Below are 20,004 nucleotides of genomic sequence, written 5' to 3'. Positions count from 1 at the left end.
GATATTTACTGTCCCATTTAACCCAGAAAACTTTATTTCATGTAAATGAAACTATGTTCTGTAGCATAAAATATATTTGAAATTACTAAATAGATTTACTTTTTTTTATTCCAAAAAATCATCTATGATCTGTGTCCTTCTTCAAATTTGTTTGTTTGTCTGTATCTATCTACAGTATACCCCGCTCATACAGCGGGTCAGGGACCGGAGCCTCGCTGTAAAGTGAAACCGCCGTTAAAGTGAAACAAGCAGTTTTAGCTTTCTTTCACTTGCCAGTGTGTTTAAAATCGTGAAAACATGTTTGAACTAACATATGATATAGGGGTTCAATAGTGTTGTATGGTTTAGTTTAACACTCGACAGCACAGTATTCAATTAGTATTCAACTAGAAACTGTACCTGTAAAATAGTGACAATTACTGTAAGTAAAACTTGCCAGACTATAACACATGAGACACAGATTGCACTGTAATGCTGGAAAAAGGGGTGAATTTCACATAGCAAAATGGTGCCAGTCACTTTTCTCGCAATTTTGCAAAGATTACAGCACTGTTTCAAAATTCTTGGGAAGTTGAACTTCAGCTCCACTAAGCGCTGTATTAGCGAAGCACTGTAAAGTGAAGCGCTGTAAAGTGAGGTAATACCTGTTATCTATACTATCTATCTATCTATCTATCTATCTATCTATCTATCTATCTACTATCTATCTATCATCTATCTACCATTTCTCTCTCCTCTCTCTCTCTCTCTCCCTCTCTCTCTCTCTATATATATATATATATATATATATTATATATTATATCTATTCGTCTTATCTATCTATAGTGTAAAAATGATATGCATATATATGTCACTCAATTTATCACTTAGCTTTGGGCTTACGAGATTCTGTGAGAAATCTCACCTGTACAGAGAAGCCACCTGTTGGTATTATCCAAAAGTATTTTACCTTAAAACCATGTATCTCCCAAAATGGAGTCCCCTACATTGAAGTATGCAGAAATTGTTCTTATTGTTCAAAAAATATAGTAAACTCCCCTTTATTACCCATTAACCCAATTTTAAGCAGCCATTCAGTTTCTGAGTACCAGTAGTTGCACAAGAGTGTTCATGGGGCATCTGCTGCATAGTCATGTTGTTTCCCATCTCATTTTAAGGAGTTTACTATGACATCTCCCAAGATTTTAGTGAAATCTCATGAGATTACAATAAAGCAAAACTGTGACCACCAGCACTGATGACGCTGATCGGACTGTTGTATTTTTTCTTTCTCAACATGCACCTGAACAGTAGCTGAAAGATAGCTGTTCACAGACAACTTACTATTGTGAATAGGGTTGCTAGCTCAGCCATGGTTTTCCTGTGACACTTATGGAGTTACACATGGCTGCAGGAAGGGAACATGTATTGTATTTCTGGGACAGCTCTCTTCAAATCTTCCCTGCACACCCTGCAGCATGTGTAACTCTAAGTGTCCAGGCAAACATGCTGAGGTGCAAACCTAATTGTGACCTAAAGAATTTATGAGCTAAAATATCTTCTTCTTTTTACATAGAGATGTTCAGATGATATTTCTTTTTTTACAGTGTGCAGCATCGCTTCAAGTGATTTAGCATATGGGCTTATGTCCCTTTAAGGCACACAGTTAGTTGAAATCCTAATAAAACTACACTGTACACAATTAAAAGCAAATTATTTTCCCTTAAACATTTCCCTTCTACAGATCTTGCAGGTGCTTGCGATTGTGTCAAAATAAGCAAAACACTTTATTACCCCAAATAGGAAAACACATGCAGTGAAAATAGAGGTGATTATTTCATATTATAGGCTAAATGCAGTGTAATCTGATTTGTATTGGCTGCTTCCTGCTAAATTTGCTTTTCCAGTGAAATCTCCATTTCCAGGGAACTCCATTATTTGCCCTAGGAGGCATCTTGCAACTTTTAGGGGACAGCGCCTTTTTTATAACAATTTCCCTAAGGGCCGCCCCTGCGAATGTCAGCATGGATTTTCCATGTCTCATCGGTGAATGTTAGATAATTGGGCCCTGAGAGTTTAACCTCTGCAAAGAGGTTGAAAGGGCCCTTGATAGTATAAAAATTTGTATGCTCTAATTTGTAAGAACCTGCAATTTTATTATTAGCGGACCATGCGCCCCCCGGTGTATATTAGTAAAAAAATGCATGCCCTTATTTTACACACCTATGTTTTTTAACCCTCACAACGGGGGTTAGAAACATAGAGCTAGTCGCACAGGCGGGGGTAAGAGGCAGTTTCTGCTTTTGACTTGGCTGCTCTGTGGGGTCCTGAGGGGTATTTTTACAAGTGACACGCTAATGTTAGCGCAAAGAGAACTGCACGTAGAAGAACATATTGCGATTATGGGTATATTGTGTCGGGCATTACATTACATATTGTAAGATATTGTAGAGATCACACCTATTACGGCACAATTTTATGGGGACAGACTACAAGGTGAGAGATATATGTCAGAGATATACACATATGTGTTTGCTCCACAAATATATAAACACAATACATTATATTATATCATATCACATCACCACAAAGATCTCCAAGTATATAGAAGGATTGACCAAAGTGACATTACCACAAATAATACAAGAAATTAATTGTCATTTATAGTTACAAAGTAATGTATAAGCATAATGTAGTGAGGTTCTTGCTAAAGATACAAACTATGTTACATATGAGAATAGGACAAGAAAACATCTATGTTTAACCATTGTAACTAAAGATAAACACAAAGTTAAATATTTGTTGACACTTCAGACATGTGTTCAATTCAGAAACACCATGTGGAGTATGTATGCAGTACTGCAAGCAAGAAGACTACAAATGAGAAAATAAGATCCAATTAAAATTTACATATTTGTAAGTAGGTACTCATATATCCATGTATATGTAAGAATACATATGTAAATCAAATATTACTCTCATTTAACCATCTGGTACATGGGAAAGATTACAGGCTGGTACCAGGGAGTATCAGTTTGGTAATATTGAAAAGATATGAGATTATATTATATTACAAAAGGAATCAATGTTGCAATAACCTGCTATTGCGAGAAATAATTCTGAACAGTTCCATATGATACATATATGTTAATACAATGCATAGAGATTGTTTCAGATACAATAGAAAGAAACTGAGGAATGTCATAAATGTCATATGCAAGTATCTATATATTCAATACTGACATGATAGCATATCCTACTCCCAAAAGTTAGTAACATCATATAAAGAGTTAAATCCCTTAGGAATACGTGATACAAGGTAAAAATACAATATGCCTCCTGTTTGAGGAGGACTTTATTCATGTTCACCACCTCGTAGGGGTGCTAATTACCATCCATTTGAAAGTCAAATTTTGCTGTTATGCTTTTGTATGAAGTGTTTGGCCTTTCAGAACAGCGGTCTGATCTATTAATGTCTGACAATTGTTGTCTGATTCTTTCCTAACTTCTCTAGAGGTACAACCTCATATTGTTTCTTGATACCTGCACCAAATCAGATAGATTACATTGCTTACGAAAACACATTTACCAGCAGTTAACCTTATATAACTTGTCTTCCCGGAGCGTGGTGGTGGCGGTGCTGATCAGGAAGAGCGTGGTGTGGAGAGAAGGTCCCCCCTTCATGTTACTCCTGTAATTTCCGTGAGTGGTTCGTTTATGCTATCTCCTGCAAGGAGTTTGAGACTTTGTTGCCCGGTACCACTGTATCTATATTGGATTACCGAGCTACTGCATCCTGAACTTTGTTCACAAAGACAAACATTTTTGATTGCTCCTTTATCAAGCATAGACATATTCCTTTTTCTTTTTGTTAGTATGGTTATATATATAGTATATATACACTAGTGTTAAAGCCCATGGTACACAGCGCCAAAATGTGTGATCCGTTGCATGATCCTTAAGGCAAGGTATGTTTATCTTGCACATTCTCTTTGTTCTCATGCACACTGATCCTTAAGGCCAGGTATTTTTGTCTTGCACAATCTCTTTGTCTCGTGTAGTCTCTACTGCGCATCGACTGCATCAGACAAACATACCCTGGCCTTTTATTATATATATATATATATATATATATATATATAAAAAAATATTTATATACTATATTATATATATATATATATATTATGTCTAAATATGTGATGTATATATATATAAATATATATATATAATAATATGTGCGTGCGTGTGGTGTGTTGTTACATGTGTATTTATGTGTTTATATGTCTCGAATATGTATGTGCACACATACATACACATAAACACATATACACACACATAAATACACACACACATATTACTATATATATAACTCCAAGATACCAACAGAAACCCATAATCCCAAACCCCAAGAAACAAACAAACCCACAGACAGCACAACTACCACTACAGGGAACAACAAACAACATGTACACAGGGAAAATACAAACACAAACACCAAATTGTAAGCAAAAGCCAAACCAATCAAAAAGAAGGAGAGGAAGATGGACTGGAAGAAGAATACAGCACAAAAAGAATAAGATCAACTAGACTATAAAATAGGATTTCTGGGGAGGGACAAATCAATATATTCAACCTTCCAAACATACATAAACTAACAAAGAGAAGGAAGTCTGTATAAAACCCTTTCCTTTGCCCCTACTAAGGACCAAATCCCTTCAAACTTTTTTATAGACTTACACAAATATGGTGTGAGAAAAGCCTAACCCTCAGCAGACCGATTATCAAAAGCCAAATTGATTAAAGGGACACTGTAGTCAGAGAAATTAAATCATTTTAATATTGTTATATACATCAAAATATATATTTTTCTAATGTACAGTATTTACCAAATATCTTGCCTTAATTAACAATCGCTGTTTAAAAAATTACATTTTTCCCAACCTACTTCTAGCTCTGCAGTTACGGATTCCCAATCCGTGCTGACAACTGCAGTTGGAACATGGCGTCTTTGGTGAGTATTGCGGCATGCGCGAGGTAGCGCATCGTCACCGCAACGTCAGCATATGAAGTGAGAACAACATTACTGCTTTCCTTCAATGCGCATGCCTCAAATTAACTGGTGTTGGGTAACTTCGGTCTTCTAGCATTAGCAATGCGCATCGCGTGACTTACTAGATTTGATGCGCAGGCTTATTTGGTAGGGTTAGGTGGGCTAATTATATGCATGACAATGCAATTGGTCAAAGTGTTCGTATACAGGACAATGCAGAAAACAGTGGGCTGGAAAAGGGTGACGTCATGGGCCGGGTAATGTACATTAAAATATAAGGTTTAAAATGATTCGTTTTTTGAAAAATATAGGTTGGCAGATGTTATTAGATAAATCTTAACCAAAATTATGTGACTATTGTATTTTGAAAAACGGAAAAAAACAGTAATCCTTTAACTAAAGGAACTGAAGGAAATTGATGCATCCAAACTAGATGGATAAAGATCTAGAAACTATAATGACCTTACATCAGCTACTCATAGAGAATGAATCTATAGATGCCTTCTAGAAAAGAAACCCAACTCTCAATGAAAATACTACCATTACATTTGTTAACTACACTGACTTTAAACCAACAGCTACATTTTTCCCAACACAATCGAAAGGAAACTATATCCCGGTATTTGCTAGACTTGTACAAGAAGATCTAGAAAACCTTTTCACAAATTATAAAATTAAAAGGAATAATTTAACCCTCAAAGAAAAACAGATCCTAAAAAATCATAAAGACAACTGTGAACTTGTTATCAAGAAAGCAGATAAAGGTGGAGGCATTATTATTCAAAATAGGGAACAATATATTAAGGAAGCCAATAGACTACTAAACGATTTAAATAAATACTAAGATGTAAAGGGCGGCCCCACAAAAACCTTTCTGAACAAATACAAAGATCTCCTGTATACGGGGAAACATCTAGGTATCTTAAATTATAATGAAATCGGATTTTAACCCAAGATATCCCAAAAGTAACAACATTCTACAACCTCCCCAAGATCCACAAGGATCAAACTAACCTACCAGGAAGACCAATCATCTTAGGGATTGGATCCCTTACCACTAAACTTTCAGAATCTATCGATTCCTTTCTGCAACCCCTAGTACCCACACTTAAGATCTATATCAGAGATACTCCAGATGTTATTGGGGGAAATTTTCAAATATAGAGATGGAAAGATAGCTACAAATGGTTTACCCTGGGATTGTCAGTGCTCAATATTCCACATGGCTAAGGGAATAGAGGGCCATTAAATATTAGCTCAACGAAATCACTGACATCCAGGAACCTAAGAAAAGAATTTATCATTGAAGCTATCAGATTTGGTCTTGGAAAGAACTACTTCAAAGTTCAGTGATGAATTCTACCTACAAGTGGTGGCACAGCAATGGGGACAAAATTTCCCCTAGTTTATGCCAACCCTGTACATGGGCCTATGGGAGGAAACACCCCCTTTAATAACAATATAATAAAGATAGGGAAATTCATAAGATGACATTATAATAATTTGAGGGGAGGGAGATAGAGGTAGCCCTTTCACAACTTCCTAAAATTAATTAAGGAGGAATGTGTTTAACCTCACATTCACGGACAAAATACACAACAAAGAAATATAATTTTGGATTAATATTTCTATACAGCAAATAATGAGATTCTAACAAAACTATATAGAAAGGCCTACAGACAGTAATGGGAATGTCTGAATGCATGCAGTGGCCATCATCCTAAATGGATACAGGAACATACTGTTTAGACAGTTACAGGGAGATTGAAAAGTACTGTTCTTATAATAAGAATTTCAATGAGGAAGCAACTATACTCAAGAGAAAAACTATTAGTAAAAGGGTTATAAAAGAGAATGTATTTCGACAGCTTATGAGAAAGTTAACAAAAATCAATCTTAAAATCAAAAAGAGAAAAAATAAGAGGGAACAAAAAGTAGCATATAATGAGGGAGCATCGGATATAAGAAAAATCCTAGACAAACACTGGCATATATTACAACAGGATGCCTTCTAAAGGAAATAACCGGAACAAAACCACAAATTATATACAGAAAGAACAAAAATCTGAAATCTATACTTGCTCCCAGCAAACTGAAAACAATAAAACATACTAGAAAGCAGGGCAATTGGCCAGACAAAACAACTAAAGGCTTTTCAAATGCAATATATTAAATTGTATGGCATGTGCACACCACTACAATAAGAATAAATCCACAAAACATGTCATCTCAAACTCAATAATATATAGAAATAGAAACTTAGTAAATTGCAGGACAGAACATGTAGTCTACCTACTAGAGTATGCTTGCAAATTACAATATACAGGGCGTATCATTAGGACCTTTTAAAAAGAGGAACACATGAAAAATATTGAAAATAGGGGGAAAAAGCATAGTCTATCGGACCATTTCAGACTACATCATAGACAAGACCCTAGTGGTCTAAAAGGAACCATCCTAGAGAGAGGTTAAAGATCCCCCAGAAGGAATAAGTAGAGAAGTATTTCTGAGAGAAATGGAAACCTTTTGGATACATAGAATGGGAACAATGTGTCCAAAAGGTCTAAATAAAGATATAGATCTAGCAGCATATCTGACCAACTAATACACACCACTGCTCAACAAAAATGAATATAACAGAGAAAGTAGAGCAATACAGATACCAAATACTGGAGTAAAAACACTACGTATAATAACATATTGTACAAGTTTTCTCAAATAGACCCCTCCCTCTCTCTTCTCTCTCTTTTTTTCTAAGGCGTTTAATGTCCCATTTAAATACCAATGGACATACATTTGAGGACTACAGATTATACATTGGCCTATGGTAATACACATAACATTATCATGGGTACTCCTACAAAGGGGTTCGTTGCCACAGTCCAATGTCTATTGAATAGGTAGAGATGTATTTGTACTCACACCTCATTGTAAATAATAAATAGAAGCAGTGGTAAGCTGAAGAACAACTGTGCTTGTGCACAAAAGAAAAATAAACAAAGTAAAAAAGAAAAAACAAACAGGTTTTGAAAAGTAATAAGCAATGTTTAAATGTTGTTTTAAACAGTGTAATAATGCAAGATTTGTTACGTAATTAAAAGTGTTACATGATGAAGTCCTTCAGATAGGCAATAAGCAAAAAGGAACAATTGTGTACATAAATACTGTTCCGTATAAAAATGGTATGTTGTGGGTCAAGTTTTCCTATAATATTATAAGGTTTCTAAGGAGAGAATATTCTCATCCCACACAAGGCGTAGACAGTATTCTACTATTTTTTTGCCCCTGGTATAATGGTATTGTTCTAATTCTATGGCCATGGTGACCATATCTCTCCAGAATTGTGTTGTTGGTAAGGTATGTTGTTTCCAATTGTAAGGGATATAGCGTTTAGCCGTGGTTAACCATTATGGTCAATAGTTTTTAGTTTCAGTATACATTTCATGGGTGGGAAATAGTTAAAAAGGAACACCCATGGTTTGTGGGGCAATGGGGGGGTGACAATAACTATTTCTATTTCTTTTTAATATTCGTCCAGTACTCCTGTACTATGGGGCAATCCCACCATATATGAATGAAGGTGCCCTCTCTGTTTACATCCCCTCCAGCATACTGTGGGGTATCCAGTAATCATCCTACCTAGTTTGTCTGGTGTGTTATGCCACTTACACAGGAGCTTGATGTTCATTTCCATTATGGTAATGGAAGAGGAACTCATATGTTTATATTGAGCTGTGCTTCCAAATTTCTGATTCCCACCTTTCAACATACAAGAGGGGTTGTCATATTAATGAGACAAAAGTAATTTGTATGAGATAGAAAGAATTCCTGTGTGGGGGTGTGGTAGATAGTGTGTTGAAAGATAATGCAATATTTGATAGTATAGTAGCCAGCTGTTTGTTGTAGGATTCAGAATGTTTGCTATTTCCTCTGTGGTCAAGAGTTTGCCATTACGAATCAACGAATACTAGGGAACAGCCAGCCGTATCGTTAGTGTTTGGATCTGATATTGCTGGGTGTAGGGGAGGTTGGGGTTTTGTGATAGAGGGGGGCAGGGGGGGAATATATGGTAGAGAGAGTTTTATAGTTTTTCATTTTTTGAGCGTTTCAGATATAGAGTAGTTGAACTTGGGTTGTATATGTTCACGCATATTTAGATTCCAGCACAGACTCCCTATTTGCTCACAATTGAGAAGATGTTGTTCAAGGGTTACCCACTCCTTATATTTAGCATGTTTGCACCAGTCCACTATTCTAGTTAGGAAGGTCGCATAGCGATAAGTTATGAGGCTTGGTGCTCCCATGCCTCTGTTAAGTTTAGGTATGTAAAGGGTGTGTGTAGCAACTCTAGGACATTTATTTTTCCATATAAATGCATTGATCAGTTTCTGGAGTTTATTAATGATAGGGTCTAGAATATGATGAGTAGGGTTTGAAGGATATACAGAATTTTAGGGGAGTATTACCATTTTAACCGCGTTGATTCTACCCATCCAGGAAATTGACTTATTAGACCAGGATTGCAGTGTGGTTATTATTTGAGATTTAAGGAGTTCGTAATTTAAAGTGACAAGTTTATTGATGTTCGGGGAGATAAGGATACCTAGATATTTGAGTGCCGTGGGTTGGTGCTTGAATTGGTGTGATTTAAGGATTGCTATGTCATTGTGTGGTGCTCCTATACTCAAAAATTATGATTTAGAATAGTTGATTCGGAAATTGGAGAGATCCCCGTAAAGCTTAAGTAAGGACATTAGGGATGAAATAGAGGTTTTTAAGTTTGTTAAGGTGAGAATGACGTTGTCAGCATAAACGGATGTTTTGTATTCTATTTGGCCTATGGCGATTCCTGTAGAGGTGGGTTCCTTTCTAATATATGCTGCAAATACTTCCATCGCTAAAATGAACAAGGTTGGGGACAGATGACATCCCTGTCTGGTTTCGTTTCCAATATTGAAAGGGTGGGAAAGGGAGCCGTTTAATTTTACTCTGGCTGTAGACCGATTATAAAGAGCGAAAATATTATGAATAAAACTTTGATCAAATCCAAATCTTTTAAGAGTTTGTGAAAGGAATGACCAGCTTAAGCGGTCAAGAGCTTTTTCAGCATCCATGGATAATACTATAAATGGGAAGTTATGTTGGCTAGTGTACTCAATAATGGTTAATGATCTTAGTGGTGTTATCCCTCGCCTCGCGATGAGGGTTGAAGCGAACCGGGTTAGTGTGGATCAGGTCTGGGATAACTTTATTGAGATGGGTTGTGATAATTTTAGCATATAATTTAATGTCAGTATTCAAAAGTGATATGGGGGCGGAAGTTAGATGGGGTTGTCGGTGGTTTGCAGGGTTTTGGCAGAACAACACATGGGCCTACAGCATGGAGGGGGGAAAACATGCTCCATTAGCTATTTCATTAAAAATTGTCACACGATTTGGGGCAAGAATGACTTGAAATATGCGGTAGTAACTTTGCTGTGAAGCAATCAGGGCCTGGAATTTTTCCTTGTTTCAACGATTGTATTGCCTGTATTACTTCTGGTGTGGTGATAGGGGGAGTTCAATTCTGCTAGTTGGTCCACTTGTAATTGAGGGGAGAGGGCAATTCTGGAGGAATTTGCCTATTTTGTGCTGGTGTTCAGAGGGGTGGAGACGCTATATCTATATTATATAGTTCAGTGTAATAGTCATGGAATGCTGGAGAATCTCAGAGGTATTGTGCAATGCAGGTTTAAGTGTTTGGGGCGAAGCTCATATATGTGTGCTTTAAAGTTTCTGTTTTTTCAAGCTCCTTGTGAGATATTCACCTGCTCTATTACTCTCATAATGAAACAGTCTTTTAGTCTTGCGTTGAAGGGCATTATACTCTATTTGTAAATGGTCATCTAGGGCTTTTCTGATATTTGCTAATTCAAGTAAGAGGAGAGGGTCTGAAGGGGATTGTTTAATTTGGTAGTCCACATCGGCAAGTTTAGTGGTTAATTCGTCATATGTTTGCCTTTGAGTGCGTTTTATCTGGGTCCTTAGTTAGATAAATTCTCCCCTAAGGAAGGCATTTATGGGCTTCCCAAACCGTTAATTTGATTAGGATCGATGGAGTATTAATATGGAAGTATTCTTCTTATGTATTGGTAAGTTTAGTGATCGTGTCTACAGACCCTAGTAGGGAGTCATCAAGTTTCCAATGGAAGGAGTTTGTTGAATGTTCTGGCCAGTTTAAACTGCAATATAACTGCTGCTCCGACCAAAATGTGGGGGAGATGTCACATTTTTGTATTTGTGAGAGGCCCATTTGATTTGAGAATATGTAATCAATACGGCTTTGGGATTTATTGGGGTAATAGTAGAATGTATAATATTTTACGTTAGGATATAGAAGGCGCCAGGTGACGTATAATTGGCATTGTTTCAAATTTTTCCAGAGGAAGGAAAGGGTCCTGGTATAGGGTTTGAGTTGGGAGATTAGTACTGTCTAAGTGTGGTTGTAGGGAAGGTTGAAATATCCACCAACATATATTGGCCCTTTAGAGATATCAAGGATATGATTAAACAATTTAGCAAGAAACAGGTTTTTGTCTGTTGTTTGGTGCATAGACGTTTATCAATGTGATTGGTTTACCATACAAAAGACCTACAATACCTAAGATTCTCCCCTCTGTGTCTGATATTCTTTGTATGAGTGTGAATGCTAAAGACTTTTTAAGAAGAATGCTATCCCCCTCATTTCTTGCTAGTGCCTGAGCTATGGTAGTGTTGGGTATATATACGTCCCAAATATTTTAGCTGATGAGTTCTCCTAAAGTGAGTTTCTTGCAGATACACTATATCAGCTTGCCTTTTTGCGATGTCAGGCAGCGCTTTAGAGCGCTTGTTTGGGAATTAAACCCTTAAAATTTTAAGTCAGTATAACCAGGGGTCGTCGCTGCTTAGGGGTGTTAGGGAGCATTAAATATTAAGTGAGTTGAAGGAGTAACCTGAGAGAGTGATGGTGCTGCATGTGGGAATTCTTAATGACTTCTGCTACACTGCTTGAAAGTGTACAATCTGAACAATTTTAACCTGAACAGAATACAATAATAACACAGTAAAAACGTCAACAATAAAAGTACAAATATGTCCTCTAAGTCTAGATAAGACATATCAGAGAAAAGTTGGGGGGAGAAAAACAAGAATCTCTTTATATGTCTGTAAAGATTGGCATCTCAGTTAGCCCATAATTTCGGCCACCAGGATGAGTGCTAAATATTTTGGGGGGTCCATAAAATGTATTTTTAATAACAAGATTTAACACTTATATACCTGACGTGAGTAGGAATATCAGGTAATGTATCTCCAGATGGAGGTCTGAGAGGGTCCTGGATCAGCCATCTTCAGAACTGGAGGAGTGAGGCAACCTGGGTGGTGGTGATCTTCCATGGTCTTTATCCAGCTCGGCTTGTTGCAGTATGCTTGCGTGATGATTTAGTTTGCCATCTTGTAGACTGAGAGTTCAATTTCTTGGGTGGGACTTGAGATGTTTCAGATGTTATTAATTTCTTCTAGTGGCATGTCCAAGCCAAGTTCCTTGCTGAATGCTAACATGTTCTTAGGTTATGTGCAAATAAATCTTTTGTTGTCCTGGATGACCAGGAGCTGAACAGGGAAGCCCCATTGATAGGGGATCCTCTTTTTGCGTAGGATAGTTGTTAGCAGAGCAAATCCTTCCTGAATTGTAGTGTTCTGGATGATAGGTCCTGTAAAACTGTACAATGTTACCCCTGAATCTCACAGGCTGTTGTCGCTTCGACTGGTTCAGTAACATTTATTTTTCCAGAAAGTTTTTAAACCTGATGATAATGTCCTAGGTGGGGCTGTATCGGGAAGTCTGGGGCCTGTGGGCCCTCCACCCAGAGAATGTTGTCAGGGTACGACGATTCATTAATATTAGAAAATAAAGCTTGGAGATACTCGGGAGTCTCTTGGCAGGATAGATTCTGGATTGCCTTTGAGGCTTAAGTTCTTTCTCCTGCTTCTATTTTCCAAGTCCTCGATATTATCCAAAAGGGAGTCCATTATTTCTTGTTATTTTGATGTTTTGTCATCAATTCTTTGAATATCCTCTCTACTTTCCTCGTTTTCTGCTTCCAGTATATCTGCTCTGGATCCAATACCTTGAATATCTTGTGTCAATTTGACTAATTCCTCCCTCAGGCAGGTTTTAAAAATATCTGTGATCTCTTGCTTTGAAGCGAAGTGAGACAGCATGGAAGATGGGATTTGAGAATTGTCCTTGTCAGAAAGCGCATGTGTGAGGTCTTTAACCTGTGGGCTAGCTGGGGGCTTGCCCTTTTTCGCCTTGCTTGAAAGTGGTTGGCGATTGATCGTTTTGCCACAAAATATGTAGGCATGGTGTGGGATTTAGAGGTTGACTGTTTTGCCAACTTGTCTGGTTTTGGCGTTTTTTTCATCACCATTATTATCTGAATGGGCGTGGGGCTGGCCTTCGAATGGGTTTTAAATGATAGTGTCACTGTTCATTAAACATTAAAACCAGAATGTACTATCCGATCACATGACAAGGTATACACAGATGCAACACTAGAATGAACCAATTACAGGAGAATATAGGAACAACTCCCTCTGCTTCTCACCACTAGGAACAAACACAGACGTAGACTGTGACATGTCAAGTCACGTGATGTACAACTGTCCAAACACTGGGGGGGGGGGAGGCATGCCGCCGCCCTCCCTTTTCTTATACCGGAACTCCAGCAATTATAATTTAGAACCCTCTGAGGAAGAAGGGACATAATGAAATTCCTTTGAAACGCGTAAGCGGCATAAGGGGAAAAGATTGACCGGTACCCCAAGCACTATTTAGTGCTATGCGTACTTTTTTATATATTACTTTTAAAACTCCAAATGAACATATCAGCAATTAGATGAGCTTCAGGGAAAGGTTACGTTCAGGCTAAAACATACTCATATGTTTGAGGGTGTAATATGTGAGTGAGACATCTTCTTATTACTGTGTTTTAAACTTTAAATAAAACTGTATCACACAATTTTGTGCTTCTTTCAATGTGCTTTTTCACATATTAATGTCATCCTACATGAGAGGAAAACCGGGGAACAAGCACGTATACATCAGAACAAAGAACTACCATACTTGAAGAGGAGGAGCTAACCCACATCCCTCAGAGCAACATAAATTATTATCTTTGGAGGTCTCTCCTTCACAGATGTGACAACTTACCTCATACGATTGAGGTATTTTCTAGTAAGTGAGATACCATCCATATCCCACTAGGGGGCTCTGCCTTGCTTCTGACCTAGTCACTTTCGGATGTAATTTTATTATTTTTATGAGATTTCATTGAACTAATTGTAGCACTATTTGTCCTTTTTATATGATCTTTGGGTCTTGTATAGAAATACATGACATTCCAATGTTTATCACTTAGAAGACAATGTATTTTTCATTTTTAAATAGAAATTTCTATAAATACTGTATCTGTATCTCTCTCACTCTCTCTCTCTCTCTCTCTCTCTCTCTCTCTCTCTCTCTCTCTCTCTCTCTCTCTCTCTCTCTATATATATATATATAATATATATAATATATATATATATCTATACCTGTATGTATCCATATAGATATATAGGTATAAATGTATATTTTTATATATATATATATATATATATATATATATATATATATATATAATGTTTAACAATAAAAAAAAAATTTCTTCAATGTGAAGAACATAGGAATGTAAACTATTTGTAAATACCTTTGGGTTTAGCGCTTTTGGTCTAGTTCGGTGTTAGCACACGAGCGATATGTGTTAGTTATAAGCATTAATGCGTCCCATAGAAGTCTATGGGGAGAAGGAGTTATCCCGGGCACGATATCCAAAGTCCTGAATTTAGCATGCCTGATCTTTCGCTCCGACATCAACTTTTTACTTTCAACTTGTAATATATGTGCAAACCCTGCAATGTTAAAATTTAATTTTGAGCACAGTTAGCGCTGAAGCAAGAAAGTTAGTTAGCGTGCCACTAGTAATTTGGCACTATGTGTTTAATCCCTTTGTGGGGTTTTAACACTTAGAGGTGTAGGGTTGCTAGTCTTAAAGTAATATACTCTAATAAATTAGAGCATGTCATTTTTTTACTATACTGTCCCTTTAAACACACAGTTAAAGTACAGCTCAGGAGTTTTAAGTAAAACATGAAAAAGAGTAGAGACAATTAGAGTTTTAGTGAATATAGGTGACTGATTAAAATAAATAAATGACGTGTTAGCATGTCAAGGGAGGATGGTAGAGCAGGCTTTTTTTTTTCATGATGTCTTGCGATAAGGGATGTGTTTTATTATGTTTCCATAGTAACATGTCTATTTAGCTTTTCAATAATTAACTTTTTTGAATGGCATTATTGCAATCTGAATCAACAGGATGCATAGGAAATAGATCATAATTAGTGTTTCATATAAAGCTAGTGTTCATTTAAAGATTTTTTTTTTATTATTCATTTCTTTCTTGACAATTTCTCATTTCTTGTAAGGTAGTCATTAATACTTTACCAAAAGCTTGAAAAGCTAATTATTTCTGGGTGTGGTCTAATATTACCATTTGCTTACTGTGTAAATATGTATTTATTTGTACAATAATGATACTGTTTAGTTTTGGTGTTAGCCAAAAATATCAATATTTATGTTTTATTATACCCTCAATTCTTAAAGGGATATATAACCCAATTTTCTTTCTTTCATTATTTAGATAGAGCATACAATTCTAACCAACTTTCTAATTTACTTCCATTATTATTTTGCTCTTCATTCTCTTGGAAACTTTTGTTGAAAAGCAGGGCATTAAGCTTAAGAGACTTTCCATTTCTGGAGCACTAGATTGCAGCAGTTTTGCAAGATCACTAGATGGCAGCACTATTTCCTGCCCATGTAGTGCTCCAGATGCCTGCCTATGTATCTCTTTAACAAAGAATATCATGGGAACGAAGCAAATTTGGGAGAAAAAAAAAATTATACTCTGAATCACAAAATAGTTTTTGGGGGTTTCATATCCCTTTAAGAAAAAAGTGGTTGTATGCAGTGTTATGCTATATACCTATGTACCAGCAAAACATATATGTTCTAAGGTATTCAAGAGATGTTAAAGGGCCATAATAGTAAAGAAGTGTTCTTGATTTCTGTTTTTGCAATATATTATAGATGAATTTTAGAAATACATTTCTAAAGTTATTGCTGCTCACTCTTCCTTTCTCCCCATTCCTCTCCCTTCTTCCCTCTCTCGTCCTCCCTCCCTCACTCCTCCTCCCTCTCTCTTACTCTTTTCCTCTCCCTCTTTCTCTCCCTACTTCTCTCCCTCTCCTTAATACCTCTCTTAATCCATCTCGCTCTCTCTCTCTCTTCCTCCCTCAATTTCTCCCTCTCTCTCGCTCCCTCTCCCCCCTTCTTTTTTACCCTCTGTCCCTTTCTCCCTCCCTCTGCCCCCTCTCTTTCCCACTCCGTCTCTCCCTCCCTTCTTCCCTCTTTTTCCCTTCCTCTTCCTCCATCTGTCCCTCTCCCCCTCCCCCTCTCTCCCTCAATTAATTTCTTCCTCCCTTTCCCTTCCTTCCTCTCTCCCTTTCCCTTCCTGTGAGTGTGTGTATATGTATGAGAGTATGTGTGTATGTGAGAGAATGTATGAGTGTGAATGTGTATGAGAGGGCATGTTAGTGTGTATGAGAGCATGTACATTATTGTGTGTGTGTATGAGAGTGAGTGTGTGTGTATGTATGAGAGTGAGTGTGTGTGTGTGTATGAGAGTGAGTGTGTGTATGTGAGAGAGTATGTGTGTATGTGAGAGAATGTATGAGTGTGAATGTGTATGAGAGGGCATGTTAGTGTATATGAGAGCATGTACATTATTGTGTGTGTGTATGAGAGCATGTACATTATTGTGTGTGTGTATGAGAGTGTGTGTGTGTGTGTATGAGAGTGAGTGTGTGTGTATGTGAGAGAGTATGTGTGTATGTGAGAGAATGTATGAGTGTGAATGTGTATGAGAGGGCATGTTAGTGTGTATGAGAGCATGTACATTATTGTGTGTGTGTATGAGAGTGTGTGTGTGTGTATGTGTATGTAAGAGAATGTATGAGTGTGAATGTGTATGAGAGGGCATGTTAGTATGTATGAGAGCATGTACATCATTGTGTGTGTGTATGAGAGTGAGTGAGTGTGTGTGTGTATGATAAAATTTAAAATTAAGCTCCAAAGAGGAGGCACCTGGCCTCACAAACCCTAGAGCCAGCCCTAGGCATTAGTTTTCAGTCCAAGATTCAAAGTTAACCCAATTAAATAATAATTATTAACAGCAAGATAACTTGCAATACATTTTTGCTCATAATTTACCATTTTTCAAATTTTGACCACAGCTTATTTTCTATATAGATTGTTCTGGTGTATCGCCCAGTGCATTCCATTCTGCTAGCTGACACTGTACTCATCACTTTCATGGAATTATTGTCTTGTAGATTAGTAATTTTTAGTACATTTCAAGTTAATTCTTTCACTAGTGGTTTCACATATTCTGTAAGGAAATCCTTAACTCGATTCACTTTTATTTTTGTATCATTTCACCTCTGTTCCTTCTTACCTGCTCATATAGCATTAAGGTATCGCTTACATCCTACCCAGGATTCCATTTTTCAGTTGATGGGCTCCTGGTGCTTTTCTTAAGAAAGTAAAAGTAGCTGGCAGCGCCATTCGTTTTGTTTCTGCGCCGGATTTATCAGTGTGAAAGTGCAACACATAAAGATCTGGAATTGCATAGATCTTTGTGTGATTCTCTTTCACACTAATATATCTGGGGCTGAAATGAAAAAAAAATGCTGCTGTCTGCAGCCATATTTGGCATTCTTTTTGCAAGCAAATACCGAAATTTCGCCCATGCCTAGTTAGCTCCAACACTGTATGTATTAGAATAGATATGCAACTCAAATCATCTATTAAAATAAAGATAATTTGAGTCTAATATATCCCTGTCAGAGCTAAACAAAGGCCGGAGAAGAAGGGTTATGTTGTAATTCGCTTGCAAAATTAATAATGCATTTTGAAATTTAGCATGTCTAGTGTTTAAACCCTGAAAAAAGTTTTTAGTCAATTATTTCTTTGTTTTTGGTAAAAACTCATGTTCCTATCCTGAATAAATGTATGTTTTGGTTTCATATGTCAGTGGTAAAGACAGTAAGGATAAGCAGGAAGTGCAAAACCAATATAATTGTTTAAATTTAAATGTGAACATCTTTTATTTATCATTTACCCTTAGTAATCTACCCCCTTGGTATTCTTTGTTGGAAGCTAACTTAGGTAGGCTCATATGTTAAAATTCTAAGCCCTTGAAGTCCCCCTCTTATCTCAGTGCATTTTGACAGTTTTTCACAGTTAGACATTGCTAGTTCATGGTGTGTCATAATAGACAGCATTGTGCTCACTTCTGTGGAGTTATTAATGAGTTAGCACTAATTGGCTAAAATGCATGTCTGTCAATATAATTGAGATAAGGGGCAGTCTGCAGAGGCTTAGATACAAGGTAATCACAGAGGTAAAAAAAAAAAATATCTTTTTAAGCAATAACTATTTTCAAGTGGACTGTGCCTTTAAGTTCTGCTCAAAGTGATTGTATTTTCTCATATAGTCTTTAATAACCTAAAACTCATTTTTGTTTCATGCAGCACAAGCTAGCTGCCTTATATTTGTTATAACATTGGTCATTATTTAGCATTGTTGTAGAAATATATCTTTTTTTAAAGTATCTTTATCTGTTTTTGTTTTTTTTCTCTTGTTTTGCAGAGAACACCAGTCCCCAGTGCTGAAGCATTCCGATGGTTCTTTTAAGAAATTGTATATCTTGCTTCCAAGGCACTCTGAAGTGAATGACAAGCTCTGGTCTTGTTTTGGGAACTGCAAAGTCTGCGAATGAAAAAATATAATAAGACATTATTTTCATTTATGTACAGATGTTTCCTCAAAAATATGAAGAAAAAAGAAAAAAAAAAGCAGTAAACAAAAGACCAATTTACTACACAGGTTATTTAATGTAATTTAGCTATTATTAACAGTGAAATTGTCTACTTTAAAGTGACTGACTGAAAAAGGAAACTGTTTGGGTACACCCCCGATGTAAAATGATGTAACTTTGAAAGAAAAAAAAAAAGAAAAAAACATATCTATACTTCATTTCCAAATATGTGTTTCAGTACTGTAAACTGTACAGATAGCAGCTTGTATTTTGTGTGTTTAGACACAAGGAGACAATCATGTCTGAGCATCTATATAAAGAATTACAGTTTGTACACAGCAGTGTGGTTCTACAAACTTAAATCTGGAGCAATAAATTCTAGCTTTAAATATTATTTTGCCAGCTGGTTAGCTACAGCAGCAATGACACTGTTTTACCCATGCATTCAATTCACTATGGCTCAATTTGTAATTCCACAAGGTTAAAGGATTATTATCCATCTATCAATTATTGTCAAGTGGCAGCAACTGTAAGAAAAGTAAACCTGTAAATTCTTATCTGCCAAGCATGGCATTACATTCCCTGTGCATAGGACCATTACCATTTACATGCCCCAGGCACAATCCAGACACAAGGATATGACATTTTAGTGTCTGGTATCTTGTATTATTGTAAAAAAAAATATCAGTAGTAAAAAAAGGATAACCTCAAAAGCACTTATAACAAATAATCCTATTTTAACTGGCTTTTGTTGGCTAGTTAGCATATTGTAGATTGTCCATACTACCAGTCTTTGAATTATTTGTTGAGGGACACAGGGACTACACTGTGACCATGTAACTGAGTACATGCCTTCTAATTAGTTTTTTTCTTACTGAAATGTCAACACTGTAAAGCTTAAATGTGCACTCATAAAAATGTAAAATGTAAAAATGTAATATATATATATATATATATATATATATACATATACAG

The 20,004-nt window shown here is 36.5% G+C and overlaps 1 protein-coding gene across 1 annotated transcript in view; it reads left to right on the top strand.

Annotated features, from left to right (window-relative positions):
• CXXC4 (CXXC finger protein 4) overlaps positions 1-19,740 on the top strand; it is a 199,912-nt gene extending 180,172 nt beyond the window's left edge. The window contains exon 3 of the mRNA XM_053703507.1: positions 18,861-19,740. Coding sequence (XP_053559482.1) covers positions 18,861-18,905 — 45 coding nt within the window. The 3' untranslated portion in view covers positions 18,906-19,740. The remainder of the gene's footprint in view (positions 1-18,860) is intronic.
• The last annotated feature ends 264 nt before the right edge of the window (positions 19,741-20,004 follow it).

Source organism: Bombina bombina, chromosome 2 (genome assembly GCF_027579735.1).
Source record: "Bombina bombina isolate aBomBom1 chromosome 2, aBomBom1.pri, whole genome shotgun sequence".
In the NCBI taxonomy this organism is placed as follows: domain Eukaryota; kingdom Metazoa; phylum Chordata; class Amphibia; order Anura; family Bombinatoridae; genus Bombina; species Bombina bombina.
Note: the sequence above shows the minus strand (reverse complement) of the source record. Positions and strands in the feature narration are given on the sequence as shown.